We start from the raw sequence: 25,944 nt of genomic DNA, 5'->3' as shown, positions 1-25,944 counted from the left end.
ATCTTTTTAAATAAAAAAATACATTTTTAGGTCACCTGAGTAAACTTAGGTGACCTATTGCTATCTGTTTTCGCCCGTCGTCGTGCGACTTGCGTCGTGCGTCGTCCGTCGTGTGTTAACTTTTAAACATTTTCAACTTCTTCTCCAAAACCGCTTAACCAATTTCAACCAATTTTGGCATATAGCATCTATGGGTAAAGGGGACCAAAATTGTGAATGTCATGGTCCCTGCCCCCCTGTGGCCTGAGGGGTGGGCTAAAACCACCAAAATTAATGCAATCTTTAAAAATTTTCTTCTTTACTCCTGGACACCGAGCAGTCAAACTGTTGGCATGATTGTAATAAGCATTGGGCCCTCTACCAGAATTGTGAAATTCATGGCCCCAGGGTCAGGGGTTCTGGTGTTAGGGTGGGGCTATATAGATCGTATAGTGAAAATGCATTAATTCTTTGAAAATCTTTTTCTCTTCTTAAACAAAGTGCAGGGTTATGATAAGTTTTAATAAGCAAGGATAATTTTACCAGATTTTTGAACATCAGGACCATTTGGTCAAGTGTTCTGGTCCTGGCCAGCGCTCTATTAATTTGTATTCTATTGAGAGAAGTTATTTTCCTTTGCCATTCACTTTTGATGATTAATCACTGTAAATAATGTATTTGAAGGTCAATAGACTAAGATAATTATGCATGAAATGATATTGTATAATACAAAAAGTACTTTCATAGTTTTAATGATCAGATAGACTTGTAAATAATAAATAAATCAGAATGAAACAAAAAATAACTTATCTCATTAAATGTTCTTTAAAGACCAAGAGAGGCTAATGTGGGAGGTCTCAATATGGGTTTAAAAGTGGCACAGAAGAACTAATAGTTTGTTAATTGTCTGCACTGCGATAGTGATAAATGGGAGATAGATTAGAATTTAGTTTAATTTGTTACTGAATACTAGACGAATTATTTCATTAATCCTGATCATCCTATTTCTCTTGTTTTTGGGCAACAAAGTTTCATCTATCAGTTTATTTGATACTTTATGGATCCTCTAAATTGTTGTATTATACTCAGGTGACCGTTAAGGCCCGTGGGCCTCTTGTTTGATAAATATTCACATTGTATATCTGAACGTAGCCCCAAAACAACCATTCAATAATTAAATCCTGTGTAAGTACAAAAAGGCCAACAAAAGAAGTATTGAACGATAGAGTGTCTCTTATAAGTTTCGGGGAAAGAAGTATATTTTAATAACTTTTTTCTAATTATTTGCCTAAGTTCTTCATCATATTAAAGATTGAAAACATTCTGACAAAGACTTGAAAAAATATTTACGAATTCATGTTGTAAATTGACTCAAAAAATATTGAGCACATGTGCCTATATTCGTTGAAATGTGGGCTTAATCTTTTATGTCAATTGAATAATATGAATTTATTCTTGAATAATATTGCTTAATATGGTTCAGGTAATGAAGTCTATAAGCGACGATGTTTGAAGAAGTATTTTTGTGATTTTCTTTATTCTCTTTATGACCAGTACCCTTAAAAATGACTGAAAATATGTAGTCGCAGTGTAAGATTACCATTCGAAGTTGCACAGGCTGCACTACATTTAATGACAAGGAAACGTACCATATATTTTAACTGATTGATGAGCGAGTGCTAATTTATCATTGTGAAAAGTTTGAAATCTTGTGACAAAGGCTTTTCCAACATAGGTTCTACCTTAATGCAGTTTTGTCATTATAATTAGTTGAATCCCAAAGAGCATTAGATATCAACAATTCAATGATCTCAATGCACTTGTCAATGTAATCAAATAAAATAGTATCTGCAGATATATAAGAGGTCATTAACTTGGATACGATGTCTTTTTTGTGATTTTATTCATATACTTTCCGTACATTCCCTAGACAAGTGATACTGCCATATATTTGTATATATATTCATTGGAGGATAATAGAACAGTCTTAATAAATCGAAATATTGCAAAGGCATACCCTCAGTGGATCATGCCAAGCTATTACACATAAACTCAAGAAGTCTTATGATATTTGAAAAGTGCTGCAGACCTGATGAAATTTAAACTTAGGTTTTTAACTTGGTTATGGCCTTGCAACAGTGGAATTTACAGATGACCTCAATACCGCAAGTATATTTGCTTAAATCACGTGACTGCAATATCACATGACAAGTCTAAACAAGAAATTTAAGCGTCCTCAACATGTAATTTTGAACCACATACAGTACCAACCAGACCTAACCTGACACAAAGCAGTTCCAGAGCAGTCCCACAGCGGTCCCAGAAGTCCCAGCGGTCCCAGACAGCAGTCCCAGCAGTCCCAGTGGGCGGGGTTAATTAATTTAATGGGTGGAGCTTACTCAGAATGAGATTACCAATAAACAATCAGGGTTCTCCATCGTTTGAAATTTTACACTGTTGCAGACTTTACGTGAACCTCTAATATTTGCAGTATTTTCGCGATCCAATTCGCAACTGAACCACTATTCATTATTATTACAAAAGCAAACACACACAACTTATTTGAATAACTAATTCGTTATACAAATAGTTTATTCATACAAACCAACGAAAAATAATTTAATGAATATTTAAAATAATTAGAATGTATCCAAATAATAATGTACATACAATGCGCTATAAGACAAACCAACTGTAACCCCACCTACCCACCCCCCAACACACAACTTCAAAAAATTAAAAAAAAAAAACAAAAAAAAAAAACTTACATATGATATACTTGTATCATTGTCTACAAGTTGTACGTGTATATTAAACCTTGATATTTTTGTGACTTTACACATGCTCTGAAGAGCAGGGGAAATTCTGGTCGATACAATCGATCTACTTACCATCTTTAAAAGTAAATTTGCTGTGATTTCTGTCAGTTGATTGAATTAGCGAATTAAAAAAGAAACTTTAGAATAGTAAAATACTTTTAGGGGTGCCTTTAAATTCTTCAACAACACATTTACACCAAATAAACGATTACGGTAGATGTTTGACTCATAGTGCCAACATAATTCGAGAGATGTGGTTCTGAAGTATATAGACATATATTTGTAATAAATTTTTAACTTCTAAATAATACTTATAAATGCAACTAGCAATTATATGGTTACATGGAAGTGTAAAAACAAATTATTTGTCTTTGTTCCTTCATACGTAAACTCAAGCGAGGGAGGGTCTAAGAGATAATTGACTATGCAAGCTGAAGCGAGACAAAGTACCCTAATTAAGAGATAATTAAGTGTTGTGCTTTAAAAATTGAAAGACGGTAGATTTGTTTTAATAAAGTTTCAGTCAGAGAGAATTTATGTTCTGATTATCAGATCTTACTGTGTCGCAAAATGTTTACTGTGTCGCACGCATAAAAATTGAATCTTTACTGTGTCGGGGAAAATTTTACTGTGTCGGGGCCAACACAGTAAAACAGCTCATGGAGAATCCTGAACAATGTAACCATAAAAGGCTGTAAAAACTGATGTCAGATCATTTCTTTCTGAGTTGTATCAACAAACATTTACAATTCTTACGCGACAGTCATTTCTAAACTGTTAAGAAAATCACAGTTAGCGTAATGAAACAAATAATAATTATTGAACGAAGAAGACGTTCACACCTATTAAAACATGAATATTTAAACATAATTATTTGGTATATTAATTTTTCACCAAAATAAATCAGTTTCTTTATTTTTTGTGATTGATATTTGCTTTCATATTAATTTTTTCCATATATAAAATTAAACTTAAATTGTTTTTTTTTCTACCAGAATTAGCTTTTAAATAGATCTTATAATTATAGAGCAAGGCCGATTCCCAAACTATACTCTGAATGCATTATTCTTAAGTATTGGAGCTTTTGAAAAATTCTTTGTTAAATATTACCGAGTATTATATTTCAGACATGATTATTTTTAATGACTTGCCAATTTAATTATCGTTAGATTCTCAATTTTAAGTGTTTTATTATATAAATGTTCGAGTGTACATCTGTAAATCACGCTTGTGACATGACCCGGCGAGTTTTCCTTTGAAGTCAGCCGTACAATAACTGCGATACAGAACACTTATAGTGGGCGTTTCTTATGCAAATGGGCAGAAACTGTACTGTATCTGAAAAATATCAACGATACAGTACGGTTTATTTTTAGCGATGACGGGAAACTGAATCTGTATCTTAAATGATATTGACATAAGGCTCAATCAAATCGCATGATAGCATGATAGCGCTGTTAGTATTTATTCAAAATTTGAGATGAATAAAGAATAGAATTTTACAACGTAAAGTTACCAGTGGCGGATTCAAATATTTTAGAAAGAAGGGAATGGAGGCAGTACACAAATGGTTTTCTTCGAAAAAAAAAAATGTCCAAACTGGAAAATCGGGAGTTTCGTGGGGGTAGATTTATAATCAGGCCTGACACTATACAGTGTATGTGCGTGATCATTTCGTGTTGATAAATTAAAAGTGTATACAAGTTTAGCAAACATAATTTACGAAAGCCAAAAAAGAAAAAAAAAATCGAAAAAGGGGGGGGGGATACCGACGCGCGCGAGTGAGTGCTGGATCTGCCTTTGGTTCCTCTACATTTTGTTTCAAACATGAAGGTAATCTGCCCCCTTTCTTACATCTGTTTATCAATTTGAAGTCAAGAATTTTGTATACACATGTATGACGACCGGTCGATGACATTTTCGGACATTTCTCTCAGAATACGACCTCCCCGAAAAAATTTTGCTTCAAATACATTCCCATATATGATTCTTATGTATCAAAATGTTTTGCACTAAATTCGTAGCTTAGATTTAAAAAAAAAGGCAACAAGAGCTGAATAGAAAGAAAAAAAACCCTAAGCAATCAAATATAAATTAAATTTTGGGAAAACACATTATATAATGCATCTCATAATTATAATTATTTAAATTGATAGATACCTGCACGTCCACCTCACTCGGCATTTCAGTTGCGATTGCTAAAAAAGGGGTACTAAATCAACTTTCTGCAAAATCATCTGATGGGTTGAGATATATACCCAAATACACATGTAAATTAGCGAGGTCATAAGAAAGGTCATGTCACAAGTCATTTAGAGTACTCGTTTCCTACTGTATCGGAGATACAGGGCGGGGCCCGGCTCGAGCTATCGCTCTCGCCTTAAGCCCCGCCCTGTATCTCCGATACAGTAGGAAACTCGTACTCTAAATATAACGAATGGAACCCTCAGATTATGTTCAAAATTAGTTAATCCCAAAATAAATTTATACACAGTTATTGAAACAAAGATTTTTTGCAGTACATAGATTGAAATTAGTGTCATTGTTGACCAGTGTGTTCAGTGATGTGTAACACTGATACCCAAATAACATACATTGACTTTCTGCTATTTATGCCCAAAGGCGATTGAAACCTCAGGTGTTGAAACCATTTATTCAATTGTATTGCTTTTAATAATCGGCCAGGTAAACATAAACAAAAACAAAAAAAAGAAATACTTCACATTCCTGAAATTTTCAAATGTTTATTTATTTTTTTTTTTAAATAAATGTACTCTTTTAATAATTTGTTTATAAATTAAAAACTTATTCTTATTCATAAAAAATCCCCCAATAATTGTTCACATTGTTTATGTGACAAAAGAATGGTAGAATAATTTTTTTCATGGTCATTTAATAAATTATTAGGTTTTATTTGAGGGCGGTTAAAAATAGCATGGAGTGCTCTTTTTTAAGAATGGTATTAGCTTTTTCAATTAAGAAGAAAAATCAGAATACAAAAGGGGCGGAACTATCATGTCACTCAGAACCTTTTTTACGCATGAGTGAACACATCAGTCCCAGAAAGCAGTCCCAGGGACTGCTGGGTCTGCTTTCTAGAGCAGTCCCAGAGCAGTCCCATAGCGGTCCCAGGGTATTCCCACAGCGGTCCCATAGCGGTCCCAGAGCATTCCCACAGCGGTCTCAAAGCAATCCCGAGGGCTGCTTTCTGGGACTGCTTAGGTGACAGGTTGGGTCTGGTTGGTACTATAACATTTGTCCGATACTAGAAAAGTTCTTAAAAGAATCGGCCTTTCTTGTAAGGATGTCTTTTTCATATGTAAAATTTGCCTTCATTTCCATTTGTCACCTTTGCTGCACTGCGTAAAAAGTATTGGATATAATTTATGTCAAATTTCTCATGTGGTGAATAGAAATTTAAAGACATCAACTGATATCTTTTTTTTTTTTTGGTATTTAATTATTAATTTATGCAATTAAATGAAACTTCTATAACAGAAAATGTGATTTAAGTGACAACTCAGACACTTGGATTGGCTATAATTTAGAAAACTTTGAAATACTTTACTGATTCAACTTTGATTTACTTAAGGTTTTCCATCCCTAATAGGACCTTTTTCTCTATCCTTAAATATCCATCATATATATAATACTCTGATATTAGTTCAAAGCATTTTACAGTAGAAAAAGATTTACGAAGAGAAAGTTTCAAAAAATGTAATTAACAAAGCAGTAATTTATTTAATTAACAGAAACTGCATTGAAGTCTAGGGAGACAAGCAATTTTTTTTAAAATAAAAATTCAAATAATAAGAATATCAATAAATACTGTGGTGGGAAGATACATTAAATCATTAGAAATAGAATGACAATTGAAAACGATTTTTTTACTGTATAGATTTTTTAAAATTGATATTTATTACTTTAAAAAGAGGGAGATAACTCTTCAACAAAGGTCAAGGTCGTGAATTAGGACACGCTCCATTCTTATATGCTAATAGTAATAAATGGGAATTATGTCTAAATATACTGAGTATTCCACTCGTAAACATCTGTTATGTATTCAAATGTATTGAATCTGAGGCTATTAGGGATGGAATGCCTTAATTGATAACTTTGACCCTTAGATTTACTAAATTGATAACGTTGAAACTTTCATTTACTCTATTGATCACTGAGACATGATAGTGAAAACTTTAAAAAACTTTGATTAACTACATTTATTACTTTGACACTTTAGTTAAATACAGTTTAGAATAGATTTTTTTGGTTGGGTTCTTAGCCTTTCCTGTCCTTTAAGTACCCACTAAAGTATATTGAATTTTCAAGAAATAATATTTATCTCACCAGACAACCATATATTTTACATCAAATCATTCGAAATATATTATCAAAAAATCTTTGATTTATTGGAATTTGTAATTATGGAATGACAACCGAACAGAAAACGTTCATTGTATTGATAATTATCTTAATAGTTAAGAATCATAAGGAATTATGTCCATTCGTGTTTCTAGCATCCATAAAGATGGCTTTCATTGAAAGATTATTTTATTATATCTTAATTATATGAAAGTTAAAATGTCAGGTACCTCTCAGGGACCACTATTGTTGACAATGGAGAACAAAGTAAACACTATTTATAATGAATATCAGTACTTAATAAGGTTGTAAAAAATAATCATTTATTATCCTTTATGTCCGTTTGAAAACGATCAATAAACGTTTCCAGTAGATTGTCTTATATGAGTTGCAAAAAAGTAAAAAAAAAAAAAAAAAAAAAATCCATATGAGAGCTTATAATTTTTTTTTTACAAAAATTATCAACCACCATCAGAAAAGTTTTCGGGTGGGGAAATTTAGATCAGGTTTTCTATGTTTGATATTAGGAGTTAAACTCCTAAAATTGTACATGTGGTGTAAATACTAAATAGATTCAATTATGCGTCGATTTTGCCAATTTATGTCAGGGTCTTCTCAATCAGAATTGTACTCTAGAATTAGATAAACATATAGAATTTACAATCCTTTACTTGGATAATTTAGTGTTATATATTAAATATCTGACATAAAGAGCAAGAGCCACTTAGGGCCTTTTTTGGCCCTGTGAATTTCTGAAAATTCAAAACTGTATAGTTTTAGTTAACAAGGCAATAAATAAATGCTTGAGCACTTGGAGAATGAATATCTACTGAAAATGACGTAATATTCTTTCTAGTCAATGCATTATGACGTCATGAATTGCGTCATTATTCACATATCCTGAATACTTCTGCAAAAATGGACAAAATATGATGCCATTTTTCAATATTTCGTATACAGCACAACCTCCGATCCAAAGTGTGTAAATAGATTATAAAAGACCTTTTAATGAAGATTATAAAACATATTTTAATTCTTGGATCGAAGGGTGTGCTCATATTTTAATTCTTTGCTGAAGGTTCTCAAAAACAACTGTTTTCTGCAAAACTCAATGACAATGCAATTTCACACAACCTGATTTTCAATGCCTGGACTCTTCAAGGGAAATTCTGTTATATAAACTGAAAGCACTAAGTCTCTACTTTATATTAATGTTGAAAATGGTACACGAGGTATTAGTCAATAAATTGGTATATTTACAGGGCAATTTTATGCATAAAGTGAACCTAGCTCTTTATTAGTTAAGAAAAATTAATCCCAATATTAAAAAAAAAAACAAAAACTTTCTTTTTTCATTTATAATTTTAAATATATGATGTGATGGAAAACATATCCGACTAACATATTTCGAGCAAAAGAAAACTTATGCCATTACAGTTTTTTTTTTATTTCAGTGTTTTAACTGGGGTTTTCTCGTCTTCTGGTTTTAATCTTGATATTCTCGGCTTTGTTCTTCATATATTCATTACATATTATTGTCACTTATATAGGTGACTTTTGGCTAGAGTTGACTAATTTTCTGAGTAATAACATAGTAAATATTGCAGATGTTAGATTCATCCTCTGGGTGGAAGAAAAAATAAAATGTTAAAGATCGAATTCCTTCATTTCATGGTTAAGAATATAAATACTTGTCCCAAATAAAAGTAAATGTAATTGAAAAAAGCTAGCTGAACGGTATATACTTTGCATTTGTTGTCTTGATAAATTCGTCTCGACGAATCAAGACATTCGTTGTACCGTCCAATGGACTGTATAAATTAAGCTTATTCTGGCGTCTTTTGTTTATTTAAAAGATATTTGATACCCATTCAGGTAACCATTGGTATAAAAATGACATTTATTCACAGTAAATATATAGTTAATATTCCAAATGATTTTTCATCATAGTTGGACGAAAAAAATTTAAGTAAAAATATGCTTATAAGATCCCTGAGGATAACCAAAAGTAATCAAGCTCAAAAGTCCATCGGAACAAAGCAAATTGGGAGCAAAGCAAACACGGACCTCTATAAACATCAGAATCGGAATAAGTTGCCATGGAGTAGTGAGCATCCCCTGCCTACCGGTCACACCTGCCATCTGCTCCTTGACATGATGGCGCAAACGAAAAAAAATCCGAAGACAATTCAATGTAAAAACAATGGCCTAACAATTTGTATGAAAAACGTCAGTCAACATTTGACTTGGACGATAGTTTGTATTTGCTGACAAGGTCATTGTATCTACCATAGAATTTGCAAAATGTTGGCTAAATTCTTGACTGTTGATATCCTTGTACCATTAACTTGTTTGTCAATAGCTTGTCTCGTTTCAGAAATTGTTCGTACGTAGAGCATGCTCTTGCGTGTTGAATCAACTGGAAGACGTAAACTCCATATGCAGGTGATAATGGTATAACGCTACATAAATAAAGTTAGAAAAGTTAGTCATCAAGGTTATCATATTGTTTTGTTGCCATTACTGATTTTTTTTAGTAAAATATCAAAATATAAAACGGATTTGTCAGAATCTCTCGTGTCTTTTTTTCGAGTCCAGAGAGACATATCGAATCAATATATGAATGAAAATGAAAATTGCTAACTGATAAGACGTCGTCGATGTATCTGAATGTCGAATCGAAGGCCACAGTAAGATACTTCTTCTTTTCATGTAGAACTATTTGAATAAATTTTGTTTAATAAAAATACAAAAAAAGTTCGGGGCCAACCTCCCAAAAAGTGACAAGCACAAAAAATTGAATAAATAAATAATTAAAAATAGAATAACATAAAATAAGGGTTTATACTCGAAAATCCTATTTCGTAGGAGGAGGGCTGAGGATTGGACCTTTCTGTTACTTTTTGGTACATTTATTTTTTCATTTTTTTTTAATTTGCCAGTGCTCAACCATACAGCAATAAAACGGAGGGGGGGGGGGGGGGGGGGCAACCAGCAATTAGATGAAAATTTTCTATAGCAAAATACTATACTCAGAAACAATTGCCCCTTCCCCCTCCAGCGTTCTACAGCCCTGACGGGGCGCAATTAGTACCAATTTGTATCCCAACAGATTGTTGTAGGACTTTATCCCTGAAGATATTTTCGATAAGAAATCCTAGCATCATTTAAATATCAACTTCGGAGTGTTTGTGTGAAGAATCAGAATGTTTTTTTAATAATCTTGCAAATGATCAATGACAAAGTATATAAATTAAAGAGTTCCATTTTTATTGGAAGAACAGCTTACATGATGTCCTGGACTTTAATTTATCGTGCAGAAAATTGTGGGGAAGTAAATAATAATCTAAGGACAGTTTGTTGAATTATATATATTTGTACATTTCTTGATAATTTTTAAACAACAAATTTTCGATGAAAAAAATCATTATTTAGACTTACTACTTCATACATGCTGATTTTTGTATCTCAATAAAGGAATTAATCTCGAATATCACATCACAAAGAAAACATAATTCAAAAACCAGACTGAGTGAAATATATGAGATGTCAAAAGCTTCTACTATATAAACTTAAATGTTATATACGAACATATAACTAAAAACTTTATAATAAACATCTCATTTAAAAGAGGAAGGAGATATGTAAGATTATTATCAACAAAGAAATTGATTTAATGCTTCAAGTAACACATAAACCCATACTTATTTTCACTACTCTACACTCAAGGATCCAAATCATTTACAAAATCCTCAACAAACCTTGACAATATCAATGAAATAATAACGAGTTGCCTTTATATCAATATATCTGTAGTTTATTTTTTGGAACAAACAGCGCACACTAGTTCTCTTCCCTCAACATAAGGTGGACATTTCAATGAACCACATCGACCTTCTACAAAAAAGAATAGGTAGCCATGTTTTGTAGCATGACCGCCATGCAAGGTATCTGGATTTTGGTCTAAACATGTGTATGTTGTCCCAGCTGCATGATCATGATATCCAGCCATTAGGTAACCCTGGTACTCGAGGTCCCAGCCTTTGTAGCAGGTTTTTCTTGCTTTAATAAAACATCAAAATTACTATCAAAATTTGAGGGAAAAATATGGTGATTTTTTTTGGAAAAAATTAATATGTACAACATTCTATACGGCAGAAATAGCGTGTTGTTAAAGTCATGTTTTATGTATTATATCTACATGTATTATAGCATATAAAGACTGATTTGTAAATTTGTACAATCTGATTCTAATTGGAAAATGTTGGTTCTCTTTCATTTTAAGATTAAACCAGTTGATTAACTGACATTTCAAACATACACATAATACATTCAGCTTACGGAGAAAAATCGCAACAAGGAATATATTGACAGATTGTACCTTTTTGTATTCGAAATGTAAATCACACAAATACATAACAGAAGTAAAGCTAGACCAACGATAAACGATTATATATGATCATGAGACAAAAATGAATATGTACATGTACACACACATATATATATATATGAAACATATGTGTTAAGTGTGATCAAACGTAATTACTAGCTTTATAAAAAATGTGAAATATAAGAATTGTATTTAAAGTTATGGGAACATGAAAGGTCGACAATTCTAAAAAAAAAAATCCAAAATGTAGTATATCTTGTATTCTGCACAAGGAGAGTCTAACAACTTAAATATAATACATGTATTCTCTCTCTCTCTCTCTCTCTCTCTCTCTCTCTCTCTCTCTCTCTCTCTCTCTGCTTGTCGATACAAGCTTCCATCTGAATATTTTTAAAGGTACGTGTATATGACATATGGGAATAAGAATATTTATGTACATTTATGGATATTGACACCAACAAATCATTTTAAAGATGCCCAATCTACTTGATCTCTGCGTGGGTTTTCATGCAGACTTGTTTCAAACGCGTCCCAGTACCCTTGGTTGCCGTCATAATTAAATACAATAACGTCACAGTTTCAATGACGTTAAATTGCACTAAAATATATCGCTATTTTTGGATACCTGGTAGGTCGTACTGTTCATGTTGAAAGGTCACTCATTTTGGCATTTCAATAATTTTTTGTGTCTTAATAAGTAAGTTTTAATTTATAAACAACTTTGTAATGTAATTTATTTTGACGTACTGTCTATTTCTATCAGTTTTATCTTATTTAATTTTTAAGCTTGAAAAACTATTGCAACCAACAGTAAACGGATTTAGTCTTTCCCCTTGAAAATGTTTATTTACCATCTTAATGATAACTTAATTTTTTAAATAAAAATTCTATGATTCATTTACATGCACCAAAGGAGAAATATTTCAGTTACCTACATATAACCAAGTTTTGTAATTTTAGCGCCTTTTCAACCACCCTCCTTTATTCCATGTACTGCAAAGTTGTGCGTTAAAATAAAGTAAAGAGTGTAGAGAAAATAATTCTTTCATAATGTTAAAAGCAATTAATTTTGGGAAACATATACAGCATAAAAATTATTTGTTGATATTATGTTAACCTACTGGGGACCTATGAAGTATTTTAGATAAAATCTGTAGTTCTATTTTTGTGTTTTGATTCACTCCCTTTTCACTACAATAAAGGCTACCCCAATTTTTTTTTTCATTTTTTTTTATGAGGAATGGACATTGCCTAATATATTGTAAAAAGCAAAATATTTTATCCTTATTACTTTTAATTTCTTGCTTTAATAGGTACTTATCCAAATAATTGTGTGTAAATTAAAACTTCGAAAAATGGTCCATATATTGAAACGGTTCCTGTTCCACTACAATCAAGGCAAGGTAATAAAATTTCGTCCTAATTTTTGCTTAGCATGGTACAAAAAAATATATATATCTAAGATTCAAAACGAAATTGCAGTTCCGTTTTCGTAATTTTCAACTAGATTGGGCTTCTTTAAACACAAATCATTCTTATTTTTATTTTCTAACCTGGAAATATTTTCACAATGGATCTATTTTGAACAAGGCAAACAGCACAGGGTACGTCTTGATGGTGAAATGAAGCAAAGCGACTAATGAATGTACTTGTTTCGTACTCTGCCCCATATACAAAAGCCTTATGTCCATTCTTTCCATCACTGTAAACCCCCCACTCCGGATCCCTCGGTAAACAAAGAGGATCCACAGCCGCTCCTTTCTCCGTATAATGTGATCCTCCAGCAAAACCTTTGAAATGTGCTTAATCATGAATAAGTTATATAAATTATCAACATCTCTCATTTGTTTTAAAATACTATATATACCTACATACATGAACATAGTACGTAGCAACTTACTTTTCAATTCACATTGTGCCATAAATAAATAAAATTATAAAATACGTGTAAAAATTACAGCAAAATACGATCAGTTAAGTTTCCATGTATAAGGTTTATTTACCAGAATAAACCAAGCTTGCGTTGGATGGACACGTCTTCTTACCCCATCTTGTGTATACAATGTTTCTGTTTCCTATGCCTACTAAAAGAAGAAATTGAAAAATCTTTCATAAAAGAAATATACATTGAATGGCAAATATTAACTGTGTATATTTCATGTATTTATTGTTGTGTTATACCATCATCCGGTATGCTAGCATTTACTTCCTCTTTTAACTTTTTCATAGACTTCTCAATGACGTCAGTGAAGCTTTTGAATTCCCGCCTTAAAGCTTCTACCTGATATGACCCTAGAGCAGACGACAATTGTCCTGTTAGGTAACCCTGTAGCATGTCTTTACAATTTCCGGTCTGCATTTCTCCTCTTGCCATGGAAAGAAAAACAACCAAGGCTAGATAATACACCATCATCTGAGGAAGAAATGAAGCATTATTGTCTAAATGAAATACTTAAAAAAAATCATAGCCCATACAGTCCAATGAAAAATGAAGACAAATACTATTGTAAATTGAAAATATGTCAAATCTTGGTATGCTTAAAAATTATAACAATTCCTTGCATCCTACCTTCGTAATGAATGTTTCCTAAATAAGAAATAAAAATATTATTTTCTGTCAATTTATAATAATTCTTTATTTGAAGATTCACCTGTCATATGATATCAACCTACACATTTTTGCCTTACAGATAAACACGAAGAAGGTAGATTTAAATGTAATTTTACACCGATACGAAGTCCATGGGATTGTGATTAAACAAGTGTGGCTCGTTTCAGAAAGTGTGCTAAGTTTTTGACTTAATGGTCATTAGCTTGATTTAGGCGCAGTCTTAGGCCCTCTCTAAGTACTACTTACCTATGTCTTACGCCGTAACAGAAAAGGAACTAAGCGAGATCGTCGCTATGTCAAACTTATGTTTGTAAAACTTCTTTTAAAGTTGCTCTTTTTCAAAATATATACACATATATATATTAATTAATTGATTTCTTTACTGATTATCACGATAGCTAAAAATAAATATCATAGAAACATTTCAGTTTACCTATTCTTGTATCTGATTGTTCACTCGTTTGGCATGATACATGTAACTGAGCTTCCAGCTATCTTTAGGAAATACGCAACGTAGTTGAACTTATTGTCTTTTTCCCTGGAGTTGAAGAGTTCCAATACTTGAAGGAAATGTGTGTACATTTTAATGTCTACCTAATATGCTGTTGTTCACTTCTTCTAAAACAATTCTGGATAAACAAAATATTTAGAATATATATTCAGTAATTTTTGTATATTTTTCTTTGAATTATACAAGAATTTCCATCAATTGATATCTTTTCTAAACCCCTGGTAATGCATGCTGATTTTATGTCTACGAACAACTGATGGCACTATAATCTTTAATTAAGAATATCTTGAAAAATTATCAGTAGGTAAGGTATGTTCTTAAACTAACCCTCGCAAAGTGCAAAATAATGGTAATTTTTGCCCATTGTAGTTGAATGTCAGCAAGCAAATTCTTTTCATACTCACCCACCCCCACCCTTCTTGAAAACAGGGGTATACACGGATGGGATGTCCGTACATGCGTACGCACCTCCGTCCTTACGTCCTCACGTCCGTACACTTGGGGTACCCATCTCTTATCCGAAACTCCTCCTACACCACTTAATAAAATGTAATGAGATTTTCGCAAAATCTTTTTTTAACAGATTTAAGTATCCCAACCATATAATAATTCGCATGTATGTTAAAAGTGTTATTTTAAAGATCAATGATCAATACATCTCTTCTTATAACTAATAATTCAATGTTATATACCTCTAATATTTACATATCCACTCCGCCGCCGCCCCCCCCCCTCCTACCCCACAGGGAAGACTCATGAGGCCGTTCATATGTAACGATTACTTATAGATATTCAATTTGTTAATCTAAATATGAATAGATAATTGTTCTAATACCGAGATTTTATAATGAATAGTTCTAAATATGTTTAAAGATACTTACGACATACTTTCATACTTTGTCACCTGCAGGAGCTCGTAACATAAAGCTTGCTAGGTCATGGCCGTAGGAACCGGGGGGGGGGCACGGGAGAGCCGTGCCCCCCCCCCCAATAATTTTGCCGATACATAGATTACTATAGAAAATATAGAAACTGTATGCTTGTGCCCCCTCAATAAAAACGTCTGATGACTTTTTTTTTTTTTTGCTTGTCAAGAAATATTGGGTAGTTGATAGTGCCCCCTCAACCGAAAATGTGTGGCTGTGCCCCCCCCCCCCCCCAAGTGAAATTGCTTCCTACGGGCCTGTAGGTTTTTGACTTAAGTAGGGTCATAAGTATGACTTAGGCACAATCTGAGAACTGCTTAATTAAGTACTGCTTAAGGTATGTCACTCGTCAGCCTTTTAGAAAATTTCAGTCAGAACCTGTTACTTAAAAACTATTTATTACAATTCAATCTTTATAACATATTTAAATTAAACAATGTAAAATGTTCAACATTCAATTAAAAAACTGCTCAAAAATTCACAAAGAAGCAAGATTTATAAGGGACTATTTCTTGTGGCGGAAGGATATTTAGCAGAAAATTCTGCAAATCTACAAATTTATTAATTGAATATCTTAGAACTTTAGCCTCACATACTTTTACTCAGAGAATATTTTCCGTTATGATATGCCTGGAATATTAAATATAGGTCTTAATTTATATTTTTATAACAGAATTTACACCTTCGCTCAACAAACATTGCCAAGAAATGAAGATATATCAAGGAAGTCGAGATAAAATTTACACAGTTTTTTGCCAGAAAATCGCATATTTTGACCAATATTTCAAAATTTACATCACTGACCCCAACTTTTTCTTTCATTATTTTAAACTACTCGATACTTTTGACCGATCAGCACTTAAGTCGTAAAAAGTTTGATAGAAGAAAATATTCTATTGCCTATTTAGATTTTTAATACCCCAAATATGAGACTTTTTTAGTGCAAAAAGGTCACACAATAATTTACGCGCATTAATTTGCATGATTTGTTCAATGATGAATATTATTCAAACTATTTTACATAAAATAAGATTATGTTTATTGCCATGGTTACATCTTATAAGATATGATAACGGTTAAAGTGATTAACCAAAGAGTTACAATTTAAGTGCAAAAAGGTCAACTTAATTGTACCGTAGCTCAGTTAGATGCACACTGACCCCCCATTTTCTCTGCGATTTTGAGTCATACTATATGAGTACTTATCCAAAATATACTTCTCAAAAAATCCTTGATATAACAAATTTCACGAGTGACATACCTTAAGTGTGTCTTCTGCCGTAAAATAAAACGAACTAAGCTCATCGACAATTTCTCAGTCTCTTAAAGTCTATTTCATCTCCCATTTTCACAGTTAACATACAAATACATGATTACTGTGTACAATTTACCTATAATGATTAGTGTTTATAACCTAGGTCCCATTTCAAAAGAAATCCCCCCCCCCCCAAAAAAAAAAAGAAAATTCCATCTACATATATCCCATGTTACCTTCACCCCACGAAAAACTAAAATTCTTAACCAGTATTAGATAGAGATAATTATTTTCTTTAGTGCATAATACGAATAGAGGAATGTTTTAACGTAGAAGTTCACCGTTTAATAGTTCTAAATATGTGTATAAAATAGTTCAAACATACTTAAGTCAACTCTACCGGCCGCCTAAGTTTAGCTAAGATTGTCAAAACTTAGCACGCTTCTAGGTACGGTCTTAAGTCCAAGATTGTACTTAAATCCTTCTTAAGCGTGGTCATAGAATTAAGTACCCCTTATGTTATGTCCCCAAGGGTTCAATGCAAATGCACGACTTATGTTTATCACTCGAGGCTGTGATGTTTCCAGTTTATCCTTTGTTGTAACTTTTGTTTTTACAAATGTATACTCGCTTTGTCATTGTCGCAAACAAAGGCACGATAACGGAACGTCTATATCTACTTAAAATTAAAACTCTGTTTAAAAAAGTTAAAAACACTACTCTTACAGGGAATTCTGAATTCTCTTTTTCCCGATGCATCAGCGAAATTCAGCAAGGGAAGACTGTAGAATTTCATGCTATACTTATTTACAATTTAATTAATCGAGAATCAAAGAAAATTATTTTCAGAAAATAATTTTTGCATGTCCAGCTAGAACTTACATGTATCAACAGCTCTCTCTCTCTCTCTCTCTCTCTCTCTCTCTCTCTCTGAAGGTAGAGTGCGCCCTGTCTGAATCCTTACTCGTCATGTTCTACATTGAATCTAATTTACAGAGTCTCTTTATTAGCTTTTTAGTCATCATCTTTTAACTCACTGACAATTTTTCTGTCTCTTAAGAGTCAGTCTGCGAGAAAACCATGCAAAATACAAAAAAAAATCGTTCAAATGGAAGGTTGCAACTTAGGATTTTTTAGTGGCTGGAAATTTTCTACATAAAAGTAGAAATCAGAATATCGAGAGAAAAAATTTCGAACCTCGCATCTATTTTCAGTGACAGCTCATTTGCATATTGTCGAAAATTACACTAAATTAAATGGAAAAACTATACAAATTGATCGATTCATTTTTCTCTTTTCTGCCATCAATTTACAGTGTAGTTTCAAATTTTGTTTTTCATTTTCAAATTTATGGTCTAATTTATATAATTAAAGATGAAAAACGGAATTCAAATGAATGTTTTAATTTTTGAAGGACTGTTTATAGATCCTAAATCAACGAGAATGATTTTGTAGCCATTTTGATATTTTTGACATTTTTTTCTCAAGACCAAGAAAAAAAACAATTAAATTTATTTTATATTTTTAATTTTATAAATAGTGTAATCTTTAGAATGATCTTGGGTCTAATATGTATTAAAATATTGAGCTTGGGAAATAATATCTTCATGTTGTAAATTAACTTTGAAATACCATACCATGGCCGTAGGAACCGAGGGGCCGTGCCCCCCAATAATTTTGCTGATGAAATAGAAAACATAGATAGCTATTATATGCTTGTGCCCCCTCATTAATGACGTCTGATGACCTTTTTTTTTTTTTTTGCTTGTCAACTTGAAAATGTACGGTTGTGCCCCCTCAAAGTGAAATAGCTTCCTACGGCCCTATCATAAATCGCTACAATTTCACATATTCTTAATAATAGTATATTATCATATTCACAGACTATTTTTTAATGTCTCAATGAAGAAAAAGGATTCTAAATCTAATATATTTTTTTTAAAAATAGAAATAACCGATTTAGATACTTCATATAACTTTTTATTGCTTACAATGTATTTTAGCCCCCTGCAACCAATTTCCTAGAGTTAAATTGTTATCTCCCCTTGTTGGAACTATTTAGTATTATTGGGTAAAAAATGACAAGTGTATCAACATGGAATAAAGAAGGTCATGTATGATCATTTTTTATTAAGTTAGGGAGTTGTTGAGCGCAATTGCACTATGAAATTAAAGTGGGAAAGCTCATTTGTAAGATCTTTCAATGTAAGAAGGAAACAACAAATCAGCTTGAACAAGCAAACAGTCCCAGCGCTAAGGCCTTTTATGTTGTATCAGTGTGGCTAGAAACGGAAATTGTGATAGACTCTACTTTTTAAAACCTTTATTATATGCTTTAAAACATCGTGATGGCGTTTTGTTTACTGGAGAGACCGCAAATATTGTGCATGTATGCGGATAGAAAGATCATCCTAATACAAGCAAGGCCAAAGCAAGTACTATGATACACGTCTACAATATTCTGCTTGTGCAAAGAACACATGGCTGCAGCCAAAACATATGCCATTTTGCAATACCAATTGGTAAGAATTAAAAAGTGTCTTGAATATTACATGTATAAACATAATAAGGGGGGAATGGTTTCATTCAAATGGAGGGGGCTGTCGAATTTTTCGTGTCATATTTATTTTTATGATACTATTTATTAAATTGTATTATGGTTTGTAATTTATTTGATACTCTGTCTGAATGACCATGATAATAATTAAACCCTTGCAGACAGAATTCAATTTTGAATATGATCGTAGAAATTATTATTATTATCATTTTTTACATGTATACGTAAGTATTCACTGAAAACAGTTGGCGTGGAGGGGAAGGGGGTGCGCCACCAAACAAGGTCAGATTATCTTCTACCCAATGGAGGAAAAATTATTCATTTTCAAGTTAATGTTATTCAATATACATGTGCATCTACTAGGTAGTTTTAAAACGCCCAACTCACCCACCAACACCCCCCACTACCCGCAAATGAAATTGAAATGGTTGTTCCCTTCTAAAATAGATATAATAATAAATAATAATGGTTTATTGTTTATCAGGACAGTTGGGCAAAATTCAAAAAGGAAAAAAATAAGGTATGGATCAATATTGATATGAATCTCGATGTTATTATATTATATATATATCATATTATGCATTAAAGAAAATAATTATATCTATTTAATGGTAAATGAATTTAAGTGTTTTGCAGGGTGGAGGTGTAACAAATTTATCGATCACTGATTATAGTATCACTCTCAATATGGTATATGTACATGAAAAATTTTATTTTTGAATACTTTTGAAACACTAGTAAGACCTAGGTTATAGACACTGCTCTGTATAAGTAAAATGTGCACAGGAATCACAGAATTTTCAGTGAAAATGTGAGATGATACAGATTTCAAGAGCCAGTCTGCGAGAAAACCATGCAATACTGTTCAAATCGAAGGTTGTCATATTTTGATGAAATTTGGTGGATAGTTAGACTATATATTTATCTAGAATATTTCTTTTCAATTTTAGTATATCTTCAATTTTTTGTCAAAGCTACTTTTAAGTGAATTTGTTAAATTTATTCTAAAAATGTGTGTGATCGGTTGACAGGGTATGCTTACTCCTCCATGCTACTTGATTCCACCTCTGATATTTTTAGATTTCAGTGTTTGCTCTGCTCCAAATTTGTATAGTTTTAATTGACTTTTGAGCTTGATTACTGTTCGTAATCTTCATATTTCATTTGAAGTATTTTCTTCTAAATTTCCTTCCACCACAAGGAATAGTTCCCGTAATTCTTATATCTTTACGATTTTGCAAGGAGGTTTCAAGTTGAATATTATATGATTTGCATAGTCTAATTTAAATGTTATAAAATTTGAATTGTGATTAAGAATTTTGACATCAGAGGATCTGAACAAACCCATTTTTTCAAAAGCTGAGGAGGACATACAGCTGATTGCATGTTGATTGATTGCATGTTGTTTAACGTCCTATTCGAGAAATGTTCAAACATTAGAAACGTTCCCTGCTTTAGGTGAAGTGCCATAAGTAGCGCGTACAACCGAAGCAGTTAGAGGTCTTTATCGTGCCAACGCCTACTGTGATACTGGACCTGTTTCTAAGATTTCATCACTTCTAGTTCCGAATGCTTGCGCGAAGGAACAGTTACTACTTATGTTAATCACCTTATGTCTGGCGCAGCGCCGGGAACGAGTATCGAACCCAGGAACCTTCCAATCACAAGCGTCCTACCACTTGACTTCCGCGACCAGTGTGTTAAAAGAGAAATTCTCATTTTTTGTATATAAAAATTAATGAAATGTTCGGAGATGTTCGGAGAAACAAGCTGATGAAGCAAGAATATCAGCAGTCTGGTTTAAAGTCATCATTTCTAAGTTCTATGGTCGATACAATGACCTTGTTAGAAAATACAATTTATCATTGAGTCAAATCCTGACTGACGTTTTTCATGCTAATTGTTAGGCCATTATTTACACTCGGAATTGTCGACGGATTTTTCCGTTCATGCCCGATCATGACAAGGAGCACACGGCGGGTGTGACCGGTCGGCAGGAGATGCTCACTCCTCCATAGCACCTGATCCCACCTCTGATGTTTTGGAGGTCCGTGTGTGCTCTGCTCCTATTTTATATTGTTTAATGGACTTTTGAGCTTGAATACTGTTCGTTATCTCCATATATTTCATTCAAGAAAACAACTTCACTGTAACGGTATGAAATAGATTACAATTGACCGTTTTATTTTAGGAGCAAGGACAAATCATTATCTTTTCTTTGACATTAAAAAACAAAAATTATTATTGTCAATCATGTGATGCCTACTTTTATTTCAAAAATTAAATGTTTATCTCTTTGAATAAAAAGATAACACAACAAGACCAGAGCTACCACCAAATTGAGATAGATAATTTAACTATAATAGATATTGACTAATCCAAAGTTCCTGAATTATTCTTAAAGTTTTAGGAAAATAAGTTATTTTTTATATGCTTCATATATTTCATTTTTTCTTGTTTTCACGTATGGTGAGGTAATTATATAAAATTTAAAAAAAAATGAGACAAGAACAAAAAGTTTTGACCATTTAATAGGAGAAAAAAATGGCAAATTTTTATATTGATCTTTTACTCAAATATCTTCATAGATTGGAAGCTTCAAAAGCTAGCAAAAAAATTTCAAAACTTTTTTTTTTAAATCGTATTTTCCAATTTCTTCAGGAAATTTCGTTAAGGTTTTATTCTAAAAAAAAAAAAACTGTCGTAATTTTAAAAGGAGAGGCTTTTAAGGAGATGTTTTCATACGCTACCATTCTGCCAAAAATGTAATCCTTGCTAGATTTCAAATAGAGTTTACCATTTCTATTTAAAGCTGTACAATTATGAGAAGGAAAGAAAATTTCCTAACTTAATATAAAAAAAAAATTTAAAAACGCACTTAACATTTCATTTGGTCAGAAACCAGACGAGAATCCCTCACAAAGTCTGCTTTACGTACACGTCAGAGTGTTCCAAAGGCATAGGATACGATATTTCTAGGCTGGTTCCTCGTCCCTATTAGTGCTCTGTATTCAGCAGCATCCGTGTTGGCGTAAATGAACCAGAGTTCGCTATTTTTCTCGATATCCACCTTTTACCATCCCAGTTAAGTTATATGATTGATTGATTGTATGTTGTTTTACATCCCGTTCGAGAATTTTTCACTCATATAGAGACGTCACCATATACCGGTGAAGAGCTTCAAATTTCGCCCTATACTCGAAACTCAGGGCCATTGAGCAGTGAGAGTTCTACGTCTACCGTGACACGGGACCTCGGTTTTTGAAGGCCTCATCCGAAAAACCCGCAACTTTCACTTCAAAGTGCCAACGCTTAGCGAAGGAACAGTTGCTACCTATTTTTTGTCGACTTTGGTCAGTCGCAGCCGTGATTTGAACATACGACCTTCCAATCAAGGGAAGTTGACGATTGAAAAGTTAAAGTCATCACGTTTATCATAAAGCTTGGTTGTTAGATTACCATTAACGTCTTTTTCAAGTAAAATATCCAAATATGAAACAGATGTATCAGACTCTGTGGTATCTTTTATCTCAAGCTCACCGAGATATATCGTATCGACATAAGAATGGAAATAACCCATTGTTAATCGACAATACGTCGTCGATATACCTAAATCTCGAGTTGAAGGCCACAACAAGTGTTTTCTACTTATCACGTATAAGATTTTGGACAAATTCTGCTTCATGTGAATACAAAAAAGGTCTGCTAATAACGGAGCGCAGTTGGTACCCATGGAAATTCCAATAGATTGTTGGAATGATACGGGTGTGTAGATCAATTAGATGACGAGTTTTATAAAATTAACATAATAGGGTATAATATTGTACAGCATAAGGTATGCCGCCTTATTTGAGAATACTAACCTGCAGCTTTCCTGCACATATAAAATATGGAAATAAAGAATATTAATCAAGCCCAAAACTCACTTGAAACAATAAAAATCGGGAGCAGAGCAAACACAGACCTCTAAAAAATACCAGAGGTGGGATCAGGTGCCATGGAGGAGTAAGCATCTCCTGTTGACCAGCCACAGTAGCCGTGTGCCCATTGTCATCGCAGCACAGTTAAGGTGCCAAATGGAAATATCGGCGAATTTTTTAGATAGAAAATACATTCTTTACAAGGATGGGCATTTCTTTTTAGGACTTTACTATTATCGGACAAATGCAATGTGGTTGAAAACTAAATGTTGAGGACGATTAGATTTCTTATTAAGACTTGTCACGTGATGTGGCAGTCACGTGATTTTAGCAAATATACCTGAAGTATTGTGGTCATCTATAAATTCTAATATTGCAAGGGCATAACGAAGTTAAAAATCTAAGTTTAACATATAATTATTTTCAACACTCATTGTAGTTTGTGAAAAGTGCTGCGAACCTATATAGATTCTACTATCTAATTGCTAAAATTACATTTGTTAGACCGTATGTTGAATATTTTGCTGGTCAAGTACATTAAATATAGATGTAATTAATTCATTTGCAAGATTTCAACAGGTTCGCAGCACTTTTCAAATATCTTCATACTTCTTGAGTATATGTGTAAAAGCTTGTCATAATTCATTGAGGGTATGCCCTTGCAATATATCGATTTATTACGACCCTTCTATTACCCTTCAATGAAACTTCATACAAATATACGACAGTATCGCTTGTCTAGGGAATGGACGGGAAGTATATGAATAAAATCATAAAACAGACATTGCATCCAAGTTAATGGCCTCTTATATATCTACAATTCATATTTTATTTAATTACAAAATACATTTTTCATTGTATAAATATAGCTTGATCCGCCTCTCACTGCATACAAACTGCGTCAAATTTTACGATATGACGTCACATCGACAAGTTCATTGCGATCAGTGAAGTGTTTATATATTGCTGTGTGGGATTTAACCGACGACAATAATGCATGCACTAGTTAGTATGATGTAGTTTAAAGCTATTCATAAGTGTAAAATAGCAAATCATTTCATTTAGTGGTAATTTGAAGAACTTATATTTTTGTGTGATGTCATAGTAAGCATTTCTCGTATAAATTAGGCCCCGCCTCCTTACTGCAGCCTTAACTGTGCTGCGATGATCGTGAACGGAAAAATCCATAGACAATATAGTGTGTAAATAATAGCCTTAACAATAAGTATTAAAAATTTGACTTAATGATAGATTGTATTTGCTGACAAGGTCATTGTGTCGACCATATAACTTGTGAAATGATGACTTTAAGCGAGACTGTTGATATCATTGTTTCATCTACTTGTTTGCCTCATTTTAGAAATTGTTCGTACGTAGAGCATGCTCTACTGGGGAATATAAACTTCATATGCAGGTGATTATGGTATTTTGCTAGACTAGTAAGGAAAGTTGACAATAGAAGAGTTAAAATCATCTCGTTTACCATTTTTTAGGTTACCATTAACGTCCTTTTTAGTAAAATATCCAAATATGAAACAGATGTGTCAGACTCTGTGGTATTCTATAGACCAACACGAGGGTCGCATATATATATAATTCAATCAATGCATGTAAAATGACGATTCTATCAGATAAAAACAATTGAATTGTATATTCATCTGTACCTTTTTGGAACAGACAGAACAAACAAGTTCTCTTCCCTTAGTATATGGTGGGCATTTCAATGAACCACAAAGACCTTCTAAACAATAGAATAGATTGATTGATTGTATATTGTTTTACGTCCCATTCGAGAATTTTTCACTCATATAGAGACGTCACCATATACCGGTGAAGGGCCTCAAATTTTGACCTTTACTCGGCACTCAGGGCCATTGAGCAGTGAGGGATCTTTATCGTGCCAACGCCTGCCGTGACACGGGGCCTCGGTTTTTAAGGTCTCATCCGAAAGACCCGCAACTTTCACTTCAAAGTGCCGAGCGCATGGCGAAGGAACAGTTGCTACCTATTTTTTATCGACTTAGGTCTGTCGCGGCCGAGATTCGAACTCACGACCTCCCGATCACGGAGCGAGCGCTCTACCGACTGAGCTACCGTGAACGGTCAATAGAATAGATAGCCGTCTTCATTAGCTTGTCCGCGATGCATGGTGTCTGGATTCTCGTCTACAAACTTTTATGTTGTATCAGCTGGGTGATTATAAAATCCAGCCATTAGGTAACCTTAGCTCCATCCTGTGTAGTAAGTTTTTCTTGCTTTAATGAAGTAATCAAATTGGACGTAAAATTAATTATTATTTCATAATTAACACAGCATTGAAGGTGTACCACGTAGAAATCAACAAAATATAAACGTGCATAAATAGATACCTTTTTAAACTTAATTTATTTTTTAAAGCTACTATATTACCACGTGACTTTAATTTTAATTGAAATAACATTGTATACCCCGCTCTGTAAAGCTTATTATTATTGTATAATGCGGTTCTATTACAAAATTCAAATGTTGATTTTTTTTTCAATTATTGTTTGTTCAACTCTATTCAGAAGAAAAAGATAGGATTTCTATCGAAATACTCTAATTGAGCAGGATGTAATTGGAATAGTTCATGTTG

General features: G+C 32.8%; 1 protein-coding gene across 1 annotated transcript; it reads right to left on the bottom strand.

Moving 5' to 3' along the window:
• Positions 1-10,977: 10,977 nt before the first annotated feature.
• Positions 10,978-25,493, bottom strand: LOC133186638 (uncharacterized). The gene is made up of 6 exons (XM_061321873.1): positions 25,448-25,493; positions 25,010-25,089; positions 13,732-13,963; positions 13,554-13,634; positions 13,104-13,340; positions 10,978-11,222 (listed from the first exon to the last, which is right to left on the bottom strand). The coding sequence occupies exons 1-6, from the start codon at positions 25,476-25,478 to the stop codon at positions 10,978-10,980; spliced, it is 906 nt and encodes a 301-aa protein (XP_061177857.1). The 5' UTR covers positions 25,479-25,493.
• Positions 25,494-25,944: the final 451 nt, after the last annotated feature.

Source organism: Saccostrea echinata, unplaced genomic scaffold, assembly GCF_033153115.1.
Source record: "Saccostrea echinata isolate AGI-Se365-2 ecotype Australia unplaced genomic scaffold, CSIRO_AGI_Sech_v1 ptg000014l, whole genome shotgun sequence".
NCBI classification, from domain to species: domain Eukaryota; kingdom Metazoa; phylum Mollusca; class Bivalvia; order Ostreida; family Ostreidae; genus Saccostrea; species Saccostrea echinata.
Note: the sequence above shows the minus strand (reverse complement) of the source record. Positions and strands in the feature narration are given on the sequence as shown.

Excerpts from the sequence above, each read along its gene's own strand:
- LOC133186638 (XM_061321873.1), bottom strand. The coding sequence starts at position 25,478 with ATGCATCGCGGACAAGCTAATGAAGACGGCT. Across the intron at positions 13,635-13,731 it reads TGCTAGCATACCGGATGATG|TAGGCATAGGAAACAGAAAC; the intron begins GTATAACACAAC and ends TTCTTCTTTTAG. Across the intron at positions 13,341-13,553 it reads CGCAAGCTTGGTTTATTCTG|GTTTTGCTGGAGGATCACAT; the intron begins GTAAATAAACCT and ends CACATTTCAAAG.